The 19,098-nt window shown below is 43.9% G+C and overlaps 1 protein-coding gene across 6 annotated transcripts in view; it reads left to right on the top strand.

The window, feature by feature from the left end:
• ADAMTS17 (ADAM metallopeptidase with thrombospondin type 1 motif 17) overlaps positions 1-19,098 on the top strand; it is a 343,518-nt gene that overhangs the window by 245,875 nt on the left and 78,545 nt on the right. For all 6 annotated transcript variants that reach the window (XR_008299007.1, XM_027067938.2, XM_027067937.2 and 3 more), the window contains one exon: positions 11,156-11,236. Coding sequence is in view for 5 of the 6 variants with exons in the window: in XM_027067938.2 (XP_026923739.1) it covers positions 11,156-11,236 (81 nt within the window). In the remaining variant the exon portion in view is untranslated. The remainder of the gene's footprint in view (positions 1-11,155; positions 11,237-19,098) is intronic.

The following is a 19,098-nucleotide window of genomic DNA, read 5'->3' as shown; positions in this document are numbered from 1 at the left end:
AATGATTCCTCTGCTGTGTTACTCAGGGGTCACCTGAGGATAAGCCTCATCTACCCTGAGCTTTTCACTGCTCATCTGCTCTACCCCCCCAGGGTTCTTGACAGAAGAGAGAACACGGGTGCCTTTTCGGTATTATTATTTGTGCCAAAGTTAAGTTTCAACACAGGCATGGTGACCAGACATTGGTTGCAAACATACTACCTTGCTGGGGAATGTGGAAAATGAACTAATCTGGATCTTGGTGGATGTATCCATTGCCTCAGATTCTAGCAGCCTAGTAATGTTCACAGTAAGCTTTGTTAGTCACAAAATAGGAAGATTCCATTAACAGCAGCTTCTCTCCGCGATCCTTATTCTCCAAGCAGATCCTTATTCCCGGGTCAGTTCTGTGGTTTAAATGGAGATTCCTCTCCAGAAGGGTTTGAATCACATTGACCCCAAAACAGTTTTTGTCTCTGCTTTTGACGTTTTATTGTCTTGTATCTCTAGAATCCAATAAGTCTTCAAACTCCCCCAGAAGGAATGGATTTCGCTGAGAGAAATCTGTGGCACAAAAGCCAACGTTGTAATCCTAAAAGATGTGGTTTGTTGTTGTTTGGTTTGGTTCTGTGTGTTTTCTTGTGTTTTTGGTGGCCAGACTTTTCAAGTAGAGAAGCATTACTAGAGTAAAAACTGTTTTTAATCAAAAACCCCTGCCTCACGCTGTGAGGACTGGACAGTGCAGGGGCCGCGTGCAGCGGGCTGTTTGGACGAGCCAGCACTGCCCTTCCCCGTGGCTGGGGGAAGTGTCTGGAAGGAATCACGTTGGAGGACCACACCCCAGCTGGTTCCAGTCATCCTGCCTGGGAATCAGGATGGATCAGGGCACTAGAAGTAAGACAACCACTGCCCTCAGGCTGAACTGTGTTTACATCTGGGGAGTCAAGTAGAACATGTATTTCAGAAAGTTCTGGGGCTGGATCTGTAGTAACAATGCCCAGACATTTGCTGTCTGTGTGGCAGACGCTACCAAACTTTCCATCAAAGATGGCTGGTTGAACAACAAATACTTCCTGTCTTCCTGAGCTCAACTTAAAATGAATGAAAAGGAGCCTATTAAAAGGTCTGAGGAGAACAAGGACATCTCAGGTGGACATTCATACACATATGAATCTGAATTAATAGATTTGGATTTGCCACAATAAACAAGACTCAATGCGAAAGCCCCCCACATCTCAGTGGCTTAACACAAAAGTTTATTTCTTGCTCATGTTACATGTCCAGCATGGGGAGGTAGGAGGGTGTGTGTATTTGGGCCACTCATGGACCTGGGCTGACAGATTTTATTGTTCAGATGCCGCCACAGCCACCTTGGAAGGAAAAAGGGAACACAACAAATCAGGTCCTGATGCTCTTAAAGCTCCTATGTGCACCTCAGTTTTACTCACATTTTTAAGGTCAAAGTATGTCACATGGTCCCACAATTTTAAGAATGTAGGGAGATGCATCCTTAACATTTCTGGAGAGAGACCTGGAAATATTTGATGACCAGCACCACGGCACACAGCTCCTATAACTGACGTTCTGCTATTCTGGTTGTCAGCCCTCAACAATGGCTCCCTGCCCCTCAGCTGAAAGCCAGCCCTCGTGGTCACCAAACCCCATCTGTATATACAAAGACAACCCATCTTTGGCCTCCTTCTTGAAGGAGTCTCAACACAAAGGGGAGAGCAAGGTAAGATGAAAACATGGGAAAAGATCACTCAAATAATAGAAATACAAAATCTCTACCAACTGTTCTTAAAAAGATCCAAGATGCGACTGTATTCATAAAACTAGTATGGAATGTTCTAAGAAGAAACCATCAGAAAACAAAAAGATCTCAAAAACATGACTCTCAAAAATATGTGATAAAGAGCTTCATAAAAAAACAACAAATGACAGAAAAAATGTTTACAATAAGTCTAGTAAGTAAAAAGTTTGGGTTCAAAACATTAAATATAGATAGATACTAAGGTATATATATATATATTTTTTTTTTATTTTAGAGAGAGAGCTCCCACGAGTGGGGGAGAGGGGCAGAGGGAGAGACAGAGACAGAGACAGAGAGAGAGAGAGAGAGAGAGAGAGAGAGAGAGAGAATCTTAAGCAGGGTCCATGCTCATTGTGAGGCCCCCAATGGAGGGCTCAATCCCCCAACCCTGTGATCATGACCTGAGCTAGAATCAAGAGTTGGACATCAGCCAACTGAGCCATCCAGGTGCCCCTAAGATATACTTTTAAAATTCCTGCTCATCAAAAGAAAAAAAAAAAAAAACAGCCAGTAGAAAACATGGGCGATGCTTATCAACAAGGCAGTTAACTGAAAAGGATATGCAAATAGCCAACCAATATATAATAAGATGCCAAGCCACATCAATAGTGAGGGAAATGCAAATGAAATCTCCAGCATAATTTTTTTGCACCTATTAGATTAGCAAATATTAAGATTTATGGACTTCAAGCTGTATTACAAAGCTGTAATCATCAAGACAGTATGGTACTGGCATAAAAACAGACACTCAGATCAATGAACAGAATGGAGAACCCAGAAATGGACCCACAAACATATGGCCAACCAATCGTTGACAAAGCAGGAAAGAATATCCAGTGGAATAAAGACTCTTCTGCAGGTGGTGCTGGGAAAACTGGACAGCGACATGCAGAAAAATGAACCTCGACCACTTTCTTACACCATACCCAAAAAATAAACTCAAAATGGATGAAAGACCTAAATGTAAGACAGGAAGCCATCAAAATCCTTGAAGCGATGGGGCACCTGGGTGGCTCAGTCGGTTAAGCGTACGACTTCGGCTCAGGTCATGATCTCTTGGTTCGTGGGTTCGAGCTCCACATTGGTCTCTGTGCTGACAGCTCAGAGCCTGGAGCCTGCTTCAGATTCTGTCTCCCTCACTCTCTGCCCCTCCCCCACTCATGCTCTGTCTCTCTCTCTCTCTCTCTCTCTGTCTCTCTGTCTCTCTCAAAAATAGACATTAAAAAAATTTTTTTTTAAATCCTTGAGGAGAAAGCAGGCAAAAAGCTCTTTGACAGCCCCAGCAACTTTTTACTTGACATGTCTCTGGAGGCAAGGGAAACAAAAGCAAAAATAAGCTATTGGGACCTCATCAAGATAAAAAGCTTCCGCACAGTGAAGGAAACAATCAGCAAAAGCAAAAGGCAACCAACAGAATGGGAGAAGATATTTGCAAATGGTGTATCAGATAAAGGGTTAGTATCCAAAATCTATAAAGAACTTATCAAACTCAACACCCAAAAAACAAATAACCCAGTGAAGAAATGGGCAAAAGACATGAATAGACACTTCTCCAAGGAAGACATCCAGATGGCCAACCGACACATGAAAAAATGCTCAACATCACTCACCATCAGGGAAATACAAATCGAAACCACAATGAGATACCACCTCACACCTGTCAGAATGGCTAACAACTCAGGCAACAACAGGTGTTGGCGAGGATGCAGAGAAAGAGGATCTCTTTTGCACTGCTTGTGGGAATGCAAACTAGTGCAGCCATTCTGGAAAACAGTATGGAGGTTCCTCAAAAAATTAAAAATAGAACTACCTTACAACCCAGAAATTGCAATACTAGGTATTTATCCAAGGGATACAGGTATGCTGTTTTGAAGGAACACATGCACCTCAATGTTTATAGCAGCACTATCAACAACAGCCAAAGTATGAAAGGAGCCCAAATGTCCACTGATGGATGAATGGATAAAGAAGATGTGGTGTATACATATACAATGGAGTATTACTCGGCAATCAAAGAGAATGAAATCTTGCCATTTGCAACTACGTGGATGGAACTAGAGGGTATTATGGTAAGCAAAATTAGCCACAGAAAAACAAATATCATATGACTTCACTCATATGAGGACTTTAAGATATAAAACAGATGAACATAAGGGAAAGGAAGCAAAAATAATATAAAAACAGGGAGGGGAACAAAACATAAGATATTCTTAAATATGGAGAACAAACAGAGGGTTACTGGAGGGGTTGTGGGAGGGGGTATGGGCTAAATGGGTAAGGGGCTTAAGGAATCTACTCCTGAAATCATTGTTGCACTATACGCTAACTAATTTAGATGTAAATTTAAAAAATAAATAATAAAAAAAGAAGATTGATAATTTCAAGTATTTAGAAGTCTATGAATAAACAGAAAACCTCATATAGTGTTGGTTGACTTATCTATTAGTTAAGCTGTTATGGAGGGTAATTTAGCTATACAGAAACACATAAATTGATGTTTATTTGACCCAGCAATTCTCACAGCTGACTGGTAGGATGTCATATATATGCACAATAAGACATGTGCAAAGCTGTTCACTGCAGTATTGGGTTTTCTTTGTAAGCATCTTTGTTGAAATATCCATACACCATAAAATTCACCCATTTAACATGTGCAATTCAGTGGGTGTTTAATACATGCACAAAGTTGCACAGCCATCACCACAATCATCCTAAAAAGAAGTCCTACACTCATTAGCACTCATTCCCCATCTCCCTCCTACCCCAGCCCTCAGCAACTACTTTCTGTGTATATTTGTCTCTTCTGAACATTTCATATAAATGGCACATACGGTATGTGGGCCTTTGCGACTGGCTTCTTTAACTTAGCATAAGATTTTCAGGGTTCGCCCATATGAACCATCACAGCCATGTATCAGTGGCTTCCATCTTTTTACTGCTGAATAACATTCCATTGTATGGTTATACCACATTTTTTAAATCATTCATCAGTTGATGGGTATTTGAGTTGTTTCTACTTTTTTTTAGCTATTATGAATAATACTGATGTGAACATCTGTATTTGCGTGGACATGTGCTTTCATTTTTCTTGGCTATATACCTAGGAACAAAATTGGTAGGCCATATGGTAATTCTGTTTAATTGTTTTGGAAACTGCCAAACTCTTCTTCAAAGTGTCTACCATTTTACATTCCTGCTGGTAATGAATGAGGCCTCCATTTGCTCCACATTCTCTACAGCTCTTCTTGTCTATTGTTTTGGTTATAGGCATCTTCGTGGGTATGAAAGAAGTATCTCACGGTGGTTTTGATTTGCATTTCCCTAATGACTAATGATTTTGAGAATCTTTTCATGTGCCTGGTGGCCATTCATACCATATATCTTCTTTGGAGAAAAACGTCTATTAAAATCCTATGCCTATTTTTAAATTGAATTATTTGTCCCTTTATTATTGAGTTACAAGCTTTCTTTATATATTCTTGGTATAGTTTCTTTATCAAAATGATTTACAAATTGTTTCTTCCAGTGTATGAATTTGCTTTTCACTTTGTTGATGGTGTCTTTGGAAGCACAAAGTTTTAAATTCTGATATAATCTACTTTGGTTTTTTCCTTTAGTTGCTTGTGCATTTGCAGTCATATCTAAGAATCCATTGCCTAACCCAAGGTCAAAAAATTGTACCTCTGTGTTTCCTTCTAAGACTTTTAGAGTCTTAGCTCTTAGATTTTGGTCTTTGATCCATTTTTTGGTTAGGGTTTTCGGATCCTCTGACATAGCTGCATTCCTTTGTATGTGGATATCCAGTTATCCCAACACTATTGAAAAGACTATTATTTCCTCATTTAATATTCTTGGCACCTTTGCTTTTAAAAAGTCAATAAAGGATTTATTTCTAGATTCTCAATTATACCCCATTAATAAAAATGTCTGTCTTTATGCCAGTATCACATTATCCTCATTACTGTAACTGGCTAGAAAGCCTTAAAATCAGTTAGTGTCAGTTCTCCAACTTTGCTCTTTTTAGGCATTGATTTCTGTATTCTCGGTCCCTTGTATTTCCATATGAATTTTAGGAGTAGCTTGTCATTCTTGGCAAAAAAGCAAAATCAAAGAGCTGGAATTTTCATACACACTGTTGATCAGTAAATCAATTTGTGAAGTATTCCATTTTAACGTTATTAAGTCTTCTGATCCATGAACATGGAATGTCTTTCCGCTTATTTAGATCTTCTTCAGTATCTTTTCAACAGTGTTTTCTAGTTTTTGGTGTAGAGATCTTGCACATCTTTTGTGAAGTTTATTCCTAAGTATTTTATTTTTTTTTTGACACTATTTAATTCAGATTGTTAATTTAATTTTTAACTGTTCAGCCCTAATGCCTGGCAATCCAGTTGATTCTTGAATACTGACCTCATATCTTATAACCTTGCTAAACCTGTTTTAATATGTTTTAGTGTATTCTTTAGGATTTTCCTTATATATAAAATCTTGACATCTGCAAATAGAGATGTTTTTACTTCTTTTCTAATTTGGATGCCTTTTAAAAAGCTTTCTTGCCTAATTGACATGAAGAGAACTTCCTATGCAATGCTACATAGAAGTACCTAGAATGGACATCCTTGTCTCCTTCCTGATTTTAGGGGGAAGGCTTTAAGTATTTCACCATTAAGTCTGATGTTAGCTGTGGGTTTTTCTAAGAGCTGTTTATCAGGTTGAGGAAGTTCCCTTTTATTCCTAGTTCAGTGCTTTTATCATGAAAGGGTATTAAATTTTGTCAAATGCTTTCTCTGAATCTGTTAAAAGGATCTTGTGGTTTTTTGTGTTTTATATAGATTTCATTGATTCATTTCCATATATTAAACTAACCTTGAATTCCTGGAACAAATTTTATTTGATCATGGTATACAATCCTTTTTATATGTTGCTGGATTAGATTGCTAGTGTTTTGTTAGGGGTTTGTGTGCATATTTTTATATAATATAGCATTGTTTCTAACAATGACGAATTTGAAACAAATGTCCATCATTAAGGGAGTAGTCACATAACTACATAGCAATTTAAATGAAAAATGAAGTATAACTATACACACTCACATGGATCTCCAAGAAATAGCATGTCAAAAAAAGTATAATACAATATTTAGTTATAATGTTACTCCTAACACTTATGTAAAATATAGACAAATATAAATATGAAAATGCCACACAGTGTATTTTTAGTTTGCATGAATATATGTATAAATAGTAAAATATCTGAATGAATATACACCAAACTGATGGTGGCAGTTCCCACAGGAAGGGGAGTGAGATTAAGAAGACTTGAGATTTACTTGTATTATAAAATTCTTATAAGAAAATATACATGTGTATTTGTATAAATTTAAAATATATAAAAAAAAATTAACTCACTGATACACATAAACTTACATCCTAGTAATTTTTACTGTAAATCAAGAAAACGTGCTGTTGCCTACGACACTGTCCCATCCTTGCCTACAGTATAAGCCTACCGCAAGCAGCTTATACAATTAGAACTTGTGTCACTTAAAAACTAGTAATCTAGAAAGAGAATCAGAACAGTATCCATAACTGCAATAAGAAAGGAATAAAGGGCAGGAGAACAAATGAATGGTTAAAAAAAAATAACCACCAGCAAAGTGTTACCAAGGAGAAAATGAAAAGTGCAACCAAATGTTACTGTTATAAATGCCAAAAACTGATTAAACAATAGCCTCAATAAAATAAGAACTCATGACTAGGACATAAGACCCCAATGAAGATATGGTGAAGTGGCAGAGGGAGACAAAACATGACTTGTCAGAGCTGAGGAAACATGTCAAGGAAGAAAATGAATCCATCACAAAAACCAAGTCCCTGTGGAAGCAAGGAAATTGATATTGCTGAGAACACAAGAAGAAGCACGGAGGACAAGACTGAGAAAAATGAGCTGAGCAAAATGCAAATGAAAAAAAGCATCAAAAGAGGAAGAGATTAAATGAACACAATGGAAGAAAAAGAAAATCAAGCCTAATTTGGTGTCCCTGAAAAAGAAAACCAAACAAGTATAATAATAGTATACCTTCATGTCCTGGGAAAAAATTATACTAAACGGTGACTAGTCCAGTACATATCAGATTTTTAATATAAGACTCTAGTAGGCATTCAATCCCAATTTTAGGTAACCTAATGAAAAGAAAATATCAGATTGGCCTTAATCTTCTCCTCATTGACATTCAGTGGAACAACGCCTACAGTGAGCTCAGAGAAAGTGTGAGCCAAGAGGGACGCCTGGGTGGCTTAGTCGGTTAGGCGTCCGACTTCGGCTCAGGTCATGATCTCTCAGTCCGTGAGTTCGAGCCCCGCATCGGGCTGTGTGCTGACAGGTCAGAGCCTGGAGCCTGTTTCGGATTCTGTGTCTCCCTCTCTCTCTGACCCTCCCCCGTTCATGTTCTCTCTCTGTCTCAAAAATAAATAAACGTTAAAAAAATTTTTTTTAAAAAGTGTGAGCCAATAATTTTATAGCTATGAAACTGACATTCAAGTATAAAAACAACAAACAATAATTTTTAACTATATTACATTTCAGAAAATATAATTCTCACAAGACCATCACAAAGAGTGCAAACATGAGGGACATAAGAATTTGCTGAAGAAATTGTGGCAAAGGGGACACATAATGAACATTAAATTAATTTTTAGGATTAAGACTAAAACAACTGCAGGAATTATCTTAGCAAAAAATAAATGTTATAAATTAATACAGTGTAGGATTCATACAATAAAAATTGAAAAGATGTAAGAAAGTGGAGTACAGTGTAGCTATGCTGACTTCCTCTTTTTTTTGAGAGAGAGACAATACATGTATGCACGCAAGCAGGGGAGAGTCAGACAGAGAGCGAGTGGGGGAGAGAGAGAATCTCAAGCAGGCTATCTACTGTCAACACAGAGCCCAACACAGGCTCAGTCTCACAGCCATGAGATCATGAGCTGGGCAGAAAATCAAAGCCAGACGCTTAACTGACTGAGCCACCCAGGAGCCCCTCCTCGTCTTTTAATATCCAGGGATTAAAATATTTCACTTACAGCTGACAAATCACATAACAGAAATGTAACTATAACTAAAGATTTACAGAAAAATATCAGAACAGAAAAGAAATCAGAATTAACTAAAATGTGTTGGTGAAGGAAAGACAAAGCTGAGATACTGACCCACATGCCATGTGAGCCGTGACCAGTATGATTACAGTTCAACTGTCCTGAGGTCTTCAGATTGTTTGGGGAAAACAACAATATGATGACCTCAGTACAGGCAAAAAAGAACTTGATTCACTCCAGTACCTTTTTGTGACAAAAGCTTTTAACAAACTAGGACAAAGGGGAACTTCCTTAACCTGATAATTGTTACCTATCACATTATCACGCAGACCTCATTTTCAGTGGGACAACTTTGGAGGCATTCCTGTGAACATCACGAATAAGGCAAGGATGACACAGTCCCATGTTGCATGCAACGTGATTTTGTAAGTTCCAGTCACAGTGGTGAAAGGAGAAGAAATTAAAACCGTAACGATTAGAAAGGAAGAAATAAAACTGCCATATGAGCAGATGTTTCAATTAGCTTTATGGAAACCAAGCCAAAATAGACAAATTATTATAAATAGTAATAATATGTAAATAATGAAATGGTAGCTAAGTGCAGGATATATCTTATTAAAGAAACATACTTTCTACCATATCCTTTTGTAATTTGAATTTTGCACCTTGGACACATATTGCCTAGCAAAACTCTATCTTAAAGTTGTCCTTGACCTTTTAAAACTACGTACAATATCCTATTCGTGTAAAATGATGTATGTATTTTTATGTGCATTAACAGATGCTGAAAAGGCTAGCCACCAAAATATTACCTTTTTAGGGGTCATTTCTGTAGTGCAATGTGGTACAGGTTGATTTTGGGTTTTTTTCCACCCTTTTGTGGTTTAAATTATCATGTACTATTTTTATAACGAAAATGAAGCTAGTTTTGCTGGGAGAAAATGAGGGAGTAAATAGACCCCTCAAAAATAGATATTTCCATAATCTCTACATAGTTGGGCTCAGAAATCTCTCATTTTTAAAGCTCCCTTGCTGATTCTGATGATCACATTTAGGAACCACAGTGGAAGGATTCATAATCTAATTTGGAATGATCACCTAAATTGCTGAAGCAAACACGCATAACCCTTGTCCAAAACCCAAATGAAAATCATAACAAAATGATTATCAGCCTGCATTTCAGAATCTCACCGACAGTGTTGGGTTCCTTTATTGACACAGTTAAACCAGGCATCCGCTGGTTGCTGACCTCCTCCCTGGCAGCCTCAGCCATTTCCTCCCTGAATCATTATTATCCACCCACTGCCTGGGTACAAGTCGGGTCAGAGTATGGGCAGAGGAAGCCCTCTGGCCTCTGAAGGGCTCCCATTATAGCTGGAAATACTCAAGGAAATAGACAAAAGCATGCACTGAGAGAGTTGCAGAAATTCCTGAAGGTCAATGGAAGTAAGAAATGGGGCACAGTGTGGTAAGGAGTGGTTTTGTCACTGAGGGAGTCACTTCCGCTATCAATCCACAGATTCAGGAAAAGCTCAAAGTCCGGCAAAGACCAAAGGAACCTCCAGCAGATGAAGTGACCAGGGGCTCTGTGCGTCCATGCTCCCAGGAGGGGCTCTCTTAGTCTGCTAGGGCTGCTGTAACCAAGTACCACAAACTGAGTGGCATAAATCACAGACCCTCACTGGCTGTCTCATGGCTCTAGAAGCTAGAAGTCCAAGATCAAATTGTGGGCAGGGTTGCTTCCTTTGGATTGCTGTAAGGAAGAATCTGCTTCGTGCCTCTCTCCTAGCTTCTGGTGGTTTGCTGGCAATCTGTGGTGTCCCTTGGCTTGTAGATGCATCATTCTGACCTCTGTTTACATGGAGTTCTGTGTGTGTGTCTGCATCCGGGTTTCCCCTTTTTATAAGATTAGGTGCCCACCCTACTCCAGTGCGATCTCATCTTAATGAATTACATCTGCAAGGGCCTAATTTCCAAATTAAGTCACATTCTGAGATAGTGGGGGTTGGGACTTGAACTTAAGAATGGGAGCGGGGGAGAGACAGCTCAACTCTTAACACATACAAATGGTGCTGTCTGGAATTTGGGCAGCTGGGCGGTGCTGGCCATCAAAGAACAACTCTTGGTTGGTTGACTTGATTTCTCGGAGCTGGACCATCCCATTCCACAGGCTCTGTTACCATAGGGGTGGATCTTTCTGGGGGGTTCTACGTGGACCTCTGATGGAGGGTGGAGGTGTGCTTTACCTGTATCTTGTCTGTCACTACAGGTTATATTGAAGCTGCTGTCATTCCAGCTGGAGCTCGGAGGATCCGCGTGGTGGAAGATAAACCTGCCCACAGTTTTCTGGGTAAAATGAAAATGATCCGATCCGTGGTTCATGTTCTAAGGTTTGAATAATCAGGCTGATTATTTGGTCCAGCATCATTCTCCCAGGCCACGGGTTTTACACCGGTATTTGAGACATAAAGACAGAAGTAATCAGAGCACTCCACACAATGTTGTCGTCTTTGGCTAAAGTGCAGCCACCCCCAAAGTAGATGGGGTGGGGGAGAGCAGGAGGAGCCACCAGCTTTGGATATGTCATGGAAGATGACAGAGAAAGGAAGGATGGAATTGGGGTGGCGAAAGCCCCCCAAAGTAACCCCCAGAGAACTCAGAGCAGCCTTAGCCTACACAGCATAGACCCGTTGCCTGGCTTGGAGGGAGCCCCTGGAGGCTGTTGATGGCTCTGGGGATGATTTCTTAGCTGGAAAAAAGAGTAATAGCCCTAAATCCAATGGAAGCACAAAAGAACCCTGGTTTTCACTAAGTGTTGTGTACCCCAAATTCCTAACAGCCACCTCTATTGACTTCAGGCACAAATGCCTGCATCTGTCTGCAGAAGGATTGGCTTCCATTCCAGATTTTTCCTCATTGCCTTCAACAGAACCATACTTAAAGCCTAAGAAGAGGGGCTCCTGGGTGGCTCAGTCAGTTTGGGTGACCGACTTTGGCTCAGGTCATGATCTCACAGCTCGAGCCCCGAATTGGGCTCTGTGCTGACAGCTCAGAGCCTGGATTCTGTGTCACCCTCCCTCTCTGCCCCTTCCTCCCTCCCTCCCTCCCTCTCTCTGTCTGTCTGTCTGTCTCTCTCTCTCTCTCTCTCTCTCTCTCTCTCAAAAATAAATAGTTTTTTAAAAAAAATTTTTTTTTAAAGCCTACGAAGAATTGTTCAACTGAACACCTCCTTGGGCACAGAAGTCCCTCTGAGTGTATCCTAAGCTTAGCTGCCAGCCTCTCCATTGGCCCTCTTAAAGGTCTGCCCGGTACTTGAGCACCAGAGTAGAGTGATGTGCTCTTTATGCTGCTGTGGGGACCAGCAGGGTGCTCAGAGCCTGCCTCTACTGCTAGTCCCCTGGGATGGGACATGCCGTGACCCGTGCCCTCCCACCAGCCCTTCTCCTTCCTATGTTCTGTCTCAGGTTGGATTCCAAACTGGAGGTGGCTGATCTCCTACCCAGGTCCTTCTCCTGGGCTTTCTCGTATTATAATCTCCTCCGTCTGTGTTGCAAGGTGCCGTTTGAGATTGAAAAGAATTTATAAGACACGATCTCTCTCTCTCTGGCTTCAAACTTAAGAATTAAGTTGTTTTGGCTCAAATGAAGCTCCTGGTGAAATGCTTTTAGTTCAGCTTTTATCGCTAATTTTTTTATTAATTATATCATTATCCACATTCCTGCCTTTGCAGCTTCAGAAGGATCTAGGTCTTTCTTTGAAATGGTCTCTACTTGAGAAACTCCAACTCTCGTTAGACAGACATAAAACAAACCTCTCTTAGGCAAGTTTCCAACGAAGACCACTGTCCTGTCACTTAAGAAAACACTTTGCAGGCACTCAGATAATCCTCACACATGTGCTTTGGGGAACGGCGGGAGTAGGGACAGGAGCTCTCATTCCTGAGTGCCCACACCAGGGCTCACCAGCAAGCAGCCGCCTGGGGCCCCTACTGTGTCCCAGGCAACCCTGTCACCTCCTCTTCAGATTTCTCTTCTGCCGTCCACTCTGCCTCCGTGAGGCCACCGCTGCTCCTTAAGCCGGGGTGGAACCTTACAGGTTCATACTCAAATCCGTCTCCATCAGCCCTGCGGTTTTTCCACCTGCCTGGCGTGGACGCTGTCCCCGTCTAGCCTGGCCCCCTTCATTGCAGCTGTCTGAGCTGCCGCCGCAGATGGAACAGTGCTTATACATGCTTTCGAAAACAGCCTTGTGCTGCTTCTGGCAGCTTCCTTGGAGCTATGGCCTTTTTACCAAATTCTCAAAAAGCCCACCCCCGCCCCTTTCCTCCCACCTGAGGAAACTGGGTCAGCCTCGCTGGCATCTGTCACCTTGGGTCACTCCCAGATGTTACCCTTTCCGACTGGTTCATCAGCCCTTGCCTACCTGGAAAGGACATGTCTACCCCCTGGGGTCACCGGGTGTCTTTGGGAGGCAGACATTGCCTTTAACCCTTATCTTATTCAAAAATCATAATCTCAATATCCCCAGAGCTGGCACAGTTCCAAGGTCAACTTATTGGCTGGCCAGCAGGTGCCCCTGCAGGTGAGTCCCTTGGCTTCTGGTCCTGGCTTCTGAGATGTCCCAGCCCCAGGTTTCTGTCCAAAATAGGAATGTTATCTGTGCTTTTCCGTGGCAACCTAAGAATGACAGAAGGATGTCAGAATCCTTTAGATTGTTCAACTTCTGTAGTAAACACAGATGTTTTGCTGGAACCCACTTTAGGGCCAAGTAAATAGTGATGCTGCCCATGGCAAGCTCTCCTATTGGCTCCTCTCAGCAACCAGAGCCTGTGGGCCACACATGCAGGTAACAGGAGCATCGATGTTTGTGGTTCCCAGTCACTGAGCCCTGCTTGGCTCTGTAGACCTGACCCCTAACCGCCCCCCATTAAGTACTGCAAAGTATTGCTTTTCCTATTTCGCTGAGGAAGAAACTGAGGCTCCAGGGGTTCAGCAGCTTGTCCAAAGGTCCTCATTTCATCTGGGCCTGTGGCAATCCACAGAGCCTCCTGGAATTGCTCTGATGTGTTCCATTACAGCCAGAGATCAATAGAGGGAAACGACTTTTCCCTGGCTAACATGCGTTAAACCTGCCCATTGCTGTGACTTATTTATGTGGACTTCAAAGAAGCGAACCTCCAGCCCAAGGAAATTGGTTCAGTGTCTCAGGACAACTTCCCCAGAAGCACCGGGCCTCCTGCAGAGGGGGGAGCCAGCTTTTGTCTTCTTATCTTATTCATAAATTTTAATCCCAGGATTCCAGGGCCTGGTGTGTGAGCAAGGGCAAATCCAAAGGTGGTCCATGCTCATTATGTTTCTAAAGTTAGTTCAAACAAGCCTTGTTTCCACTCGGGGCTGGGTGCTTTGGAAGTCAACCCAGTGTAACTTTGAATTACTCTCACATTTGCTGGGAGCAGTTCCTGAAGAATTTCACCCCACCTACCTTCAGCCCACGCTGCCTGGCTTTCTGCTCAAAACCACCTGGAACAGGAAATGCCTCTGCAGTTTGCATCCACAGCTAAGAACAGAGCTGGCAGAACTGTGAGTGGAAATAAAAGGAACTGACTGGATGCCAGGATTAGAAGTAGGTTGACTGTGGGTCAAGTCTTCCAGTGGAATCCAAGAGGGAGAAGGACAAAAAAGGAGCAGCTTCTGCACAGCGCCATGCAAGAGGAGGGCATGGGGATGGGGTTGGACCCCTCGTGCCTGCCTCCAGCCAGCTATAAGGAGGAGCTGTGCCCTCCCATCAGGAACATCCCCATCCCCCCCACCACCACCACTTGCTCCCCAGTGAAGTCCAGGGACGATGTGTAGATGTTCACAGGGCAAAAGAAGGGCCCGGGGATGGAAATGGACATTTGCCACGTGACCTCACGTTCCAGGCCGTTAAGGAGGTTTCGTTCTTCACAGGTAGCGAGAAAGAGCACGTGCTCACCCTCATCCCTGCAAAAGTCTCTCCAAAAGCTGCCAAAAGGCTTCTAATGGCTCCTGAGCCAAATACACAAAAGCAGGCACTGGTTCTATCTCAGACGGTGGCTTCAAACATCCAGCCTCTGACCCAGGCAGAACCAGCAAGCGAAACTTTGCTCCCCAGCGAATCCGAACTTCAGACAGCACAGATCCCATCAGGTCGCTCAGGATTTCCCTGTGTTCTGAACTCCATCGTTTGCCAGTCAAATCAAAGCATCTGTCTTCATTTCAGTAGCCCCTGTTGAGTTTCTAGGCCTAAAAATCTCAAACTGCCTACGACAAGGGGTGTCCTTGCCCATACCCATCGATGCCTCAGGATTGAGAAGGACAGGAACTTGTGGGGCCCAAAACTTGTTTAACTCAGGGGCCTTCTTTAAGAAAAGGAACACCACATTATGTACAAGGCCTTGGAAAGTATTCCTGCAACTTGGGGGGTGGGGAGCCCTGGTGCTTCCTCCTGGCGGGCTCTGGCAAACCCTGCAGAGTGAAGGAGCGCGCTCAGGGTAGAGGCTGCTGCGATGGGCCAGGGGTGGTCTGCGATACCGCTGTCTGGAGCTGACACGGCCCCAGGACATGGTTTTCTCATTGGACGCACAAGGAACCTATTTACTCACTGCTGATAATGATCTTGATGTTCGGAGATTCTCTGAGGCCACTGTCCCTCCCTTTTGAAGGAATCTCAGGTGCTAAATTCCGATTTCAGCAGGAAGTTCCAGGGTCACCGCTGGACCCCAGCAAAAACCTTGCAAATTTTGAATCTTGCTGACTAAATTACTCACCCGAAGTCAGTAGGTTTGAGGCCATCTCCGTGCTTCTTGGGATTGCTGAGCTCCTACTTTTAACTCTGTGTTTTTCCTCCCACTGCAAAATTCACAAAGTATGGTCATCACGATCAAACTGTCCTGAGGATGGGGGTGCCAAGTGGCAGTTGCGAACCCACGTTTGCCGTGCCTGGAAGCTTGCAGCCGCCCGTGGAGGTGGCCACAAGCAGAGCTTGGACACGCAAAGTTTATTCATTCTGGGGACGTGAGAGCCCCACCCACCCACCCCCAAAGCTGTGATACTGGGAGACTTCACCAAGTCAGCAGCTCCACACAGGCCCTCCAGAACAAAGACAGGCACTTCCAGAGCTCATGGGGGTGCCCTAGCAGCGGCATGTGGCTTGGAGGAGGTCTGCGTTCACTGAGGGCACACAGATTACTTGAAATCCTCCATGGCGGGGACATTGACCCCATGGGAGCAACAAGCACTCTAGATCTAGGCTTCTTTCCTAAGGGGGCTGGTTACCAATGTTCCACTGACTGACGTGTTCTTCCCCAGTCGGCTGCTGGCCTTGTTCTGGCATAGCCTGCTAGCCACAGCCTGCCCCCTCACTTCCTTTCCCCCAATTCTTTGACCACACCCACTCCTCCAAAGCAGAGGACCTCCTGCAAGGTCTCCTCCACCTACTCCTCTGGTAGGGGATCACCTCTGGTGATCGGAGGCTGATGAGCCCCAAGCCCCAGCTGTCTGGACATCTGTCCCCTGCATCTCACCCACAGTGGGTGCCTCTGCCAGCAGAAGCAGGGCTCCCCAGGCTGGCCCCCACACCTCTGCGCACTGTTTCTGTAGATGGTTTCATAATCATCTCCAGGTGTGCCCTCCCTCACTTTTCCCAGTCCTTCCCATTCCTGACCCCCCAGATGTTTGACTTCTGGCATGGAGGCCGGGTAGCTTTCAAGTTTTCAGTTTATAATTCACTAAGTCACTTTAAAGTGCTTCCCACAAAGGGTGGGGAAATGCACAAACAAGGCTGAGTGAGAAAGAGTCACCTCATCCTGAACATTAGTGTCAGACAGGAGCAGAGGCCTGGGAGACAGTTTAAGGCATAGATAATGTCAGACCTTCTAAATCTCTGGCTACTAAGCTTAACGCTAGTAAGGATCCTAGTGTGGTTTCTAGGATTCCACACTAGTAATCTTTCCCAAACTGCTCTGCCCCTATCATGGTTAGTATTTTTTTTTTTTTTAACTGACCTCCAAAAAGCAAATGTGAAAGCAAAACACAGTTCTCAGTTGCTGAGCATCAGCTTCAGGCACAGCTGGATCCAGGAGCTTTAAATGATATCATGGGAAAATATTCTCTCCCCTGGGCACTGCTGTCCTCTCTCAGTTGACCTTATTCTGGGGGCCTCTTCCCATGTACTGGTAACCCAGACTTACATCGAGTCTCTGGGCAATTCTGTGGTAAGAAGGCTGCTGCTTCCCAAGGTGAACGAAGTCTTGGGACTGACTCTCACTGTCCGGGGTTGGGTGATGGGTCCATGCCTGGAACTGGGGTGAGTTTGGGGTCTGCCCAGCATGGCTAGAGGAAGAACATATCCCCAAAGGCAACCCCAGGTTGTTACTTGAAGAAATAAATGCCAGACAACAACACACGATTCATAGCAGCCATAACCTGAGAAGAAGGTCAGGGCCCCAAGTCTTAAACCCAAGGCCCCAACCCTGGGCACTGAGTGGGGGAGTCAGCAAGTGCATGTGGGTAGGCCTCGACAAGGAGCACAGTCACCCCAGAGTGCCTCTGGTGTCTGTGTGGGCAGTGGGTTCTCTGAGATGGGCCCAAGCATGCTGGTGGTCAGCATGTAGCTCTAAAGAAACTCTTCTGTTCATCCCTCTAACCCCAAGTTACGGGGCGGGGTGGGGGGGGGCAGGGAGGGGGGGTCTTGACATGCTCAAATCCCCCACCCCAATAACAGGAACACTGAAACTTCTCTCCCCTTCTCCACCCTCTAGAGCCACTCTTTACCTCACCTCCTTTGCCCAGCCAAACTTCTAGGGAAAAAGAAAATTCCTTTGCCTCCCTCTTCGCCACACAGAGCCTTCCTCTCTCCACCAGCCCACCACAGGAACATCAGTCATGGCCGCCCAGATCAGGATCCATGCCATCCAGTCCTTGCCTACCAGGCACTCCCAGGCCACTTCTTCTCCCTGCCTCTGCATTGCTTTCAGACAGTCTTCCCCATCTGCCCCTGTCCCTGTCCCCCGCACACACATATGGGGGCCCCGAACTCACCTCTGCCACAGAGTCTATGAAACTGTGTTGTGTTCATCCATTCTCTCACCTTCCATACAGGGAGCTGGCTGAGGGCAGGAGCTGTGTGCTTAGTACCTGCTAGGAGGCCCTCAGAAAAGCGTGAGGGGCTGACGGGGGGGAGGGGGTTGGGGGGGCATGTGTGGGTCACTCCCTATGCTTCCCAGTCTTGTTCTTTTGGAGACAGTTCTTTCTGAGACTCTGGCCCCTCCTTTGGCCTGTCTGCCACATCCCACCAGCCTGCACTGATTTCTGAAACCAAATTTTCATATGCATGTGCAAGAACCAATTTTCCAAACCTATGGAGAAATTAGAACAATGAACACCCATACAGGCTTCACCTAGATTCCCCAATAATTAACATAACCGGACACATTTGAGGCTGTTCATTCACTGGAAGCTTTGGAAATCTGCAAAGTTAGTGATTTTTAGGAGGGTATATGGAATGTGAGACCCTGTACCCATTCGAGCCTGGAATTTGTCCTCTTTAAAAACAAGGGTGACATTTGCCCATCTCGGCATTTTTCCTAAAACTCTAGACTGAGGTTATAGCCTAAGGAATATGGGGATTTATATAGCCAGAATGGTAAGGGTGCTGAGCTTGGTCTGTTTAGGTTCAGGTGTCTACTCGTAATAGCTGTGTGACTTTAGGCAGGTAACTTAACCTCTCTGGGCCCCCATTGCCTCATCTGAGGAAAGAGCAAAATGATCCTTTACCTTGGAGAGTTGTTGGGAAAGTTACATGGGTAAAAGTACATAAGGGGCTAAATCAGAGCACATGGCCCTTAAGTGGTGGCTTTAGGTGGTGGCTGAGGAAGCAGAAATTGTGAGTATCCTGATACTCTCACTTCCTTTTAGGAGCCAGGAAATGTCAGTAGCAGGTAGAATTTCTTGAGGGGAAACATTTGATTCCAAGAAGTAGAGCCTTCTCTCTTCTAAGCCTTCCCTGGAGTCCTGTAATCCTCAACCACTCGCTCTGCACAACCACCCTGGATATGAAACCCCAACTGGAAGTTGCTCTGCTGGAAAGCGGCCCTCCCTGTTTCTTTCTCAGTTTCTCTTGGCAGTTCCTATAAGCAAGGAGTCCTGAGCATGCATGTCCTCTGCGTGTGCCAGGAGAGCCTTGCTGGGCGGG

This window comes from Acinonyx jubatus, chromosome B3 (genome assembly GCF_027475565.1).
Source record: "Acinonyx jubatus isolate Ajub_Pintada_27869175 chromosome B3, VMU_Ajub_asm_v1.0, whole genome shotgun sequence".
NCBI classification, from domain to species: domain Eukaryota; kingdom Metazoa; phylum Chordata; class Mammalia; order Carnivora; family Felidae; genus Acinonyx; species Acinonyx jubatus.
This window is presented reverse-complemented; position numbering and strand designations above follow the sequence as displayed.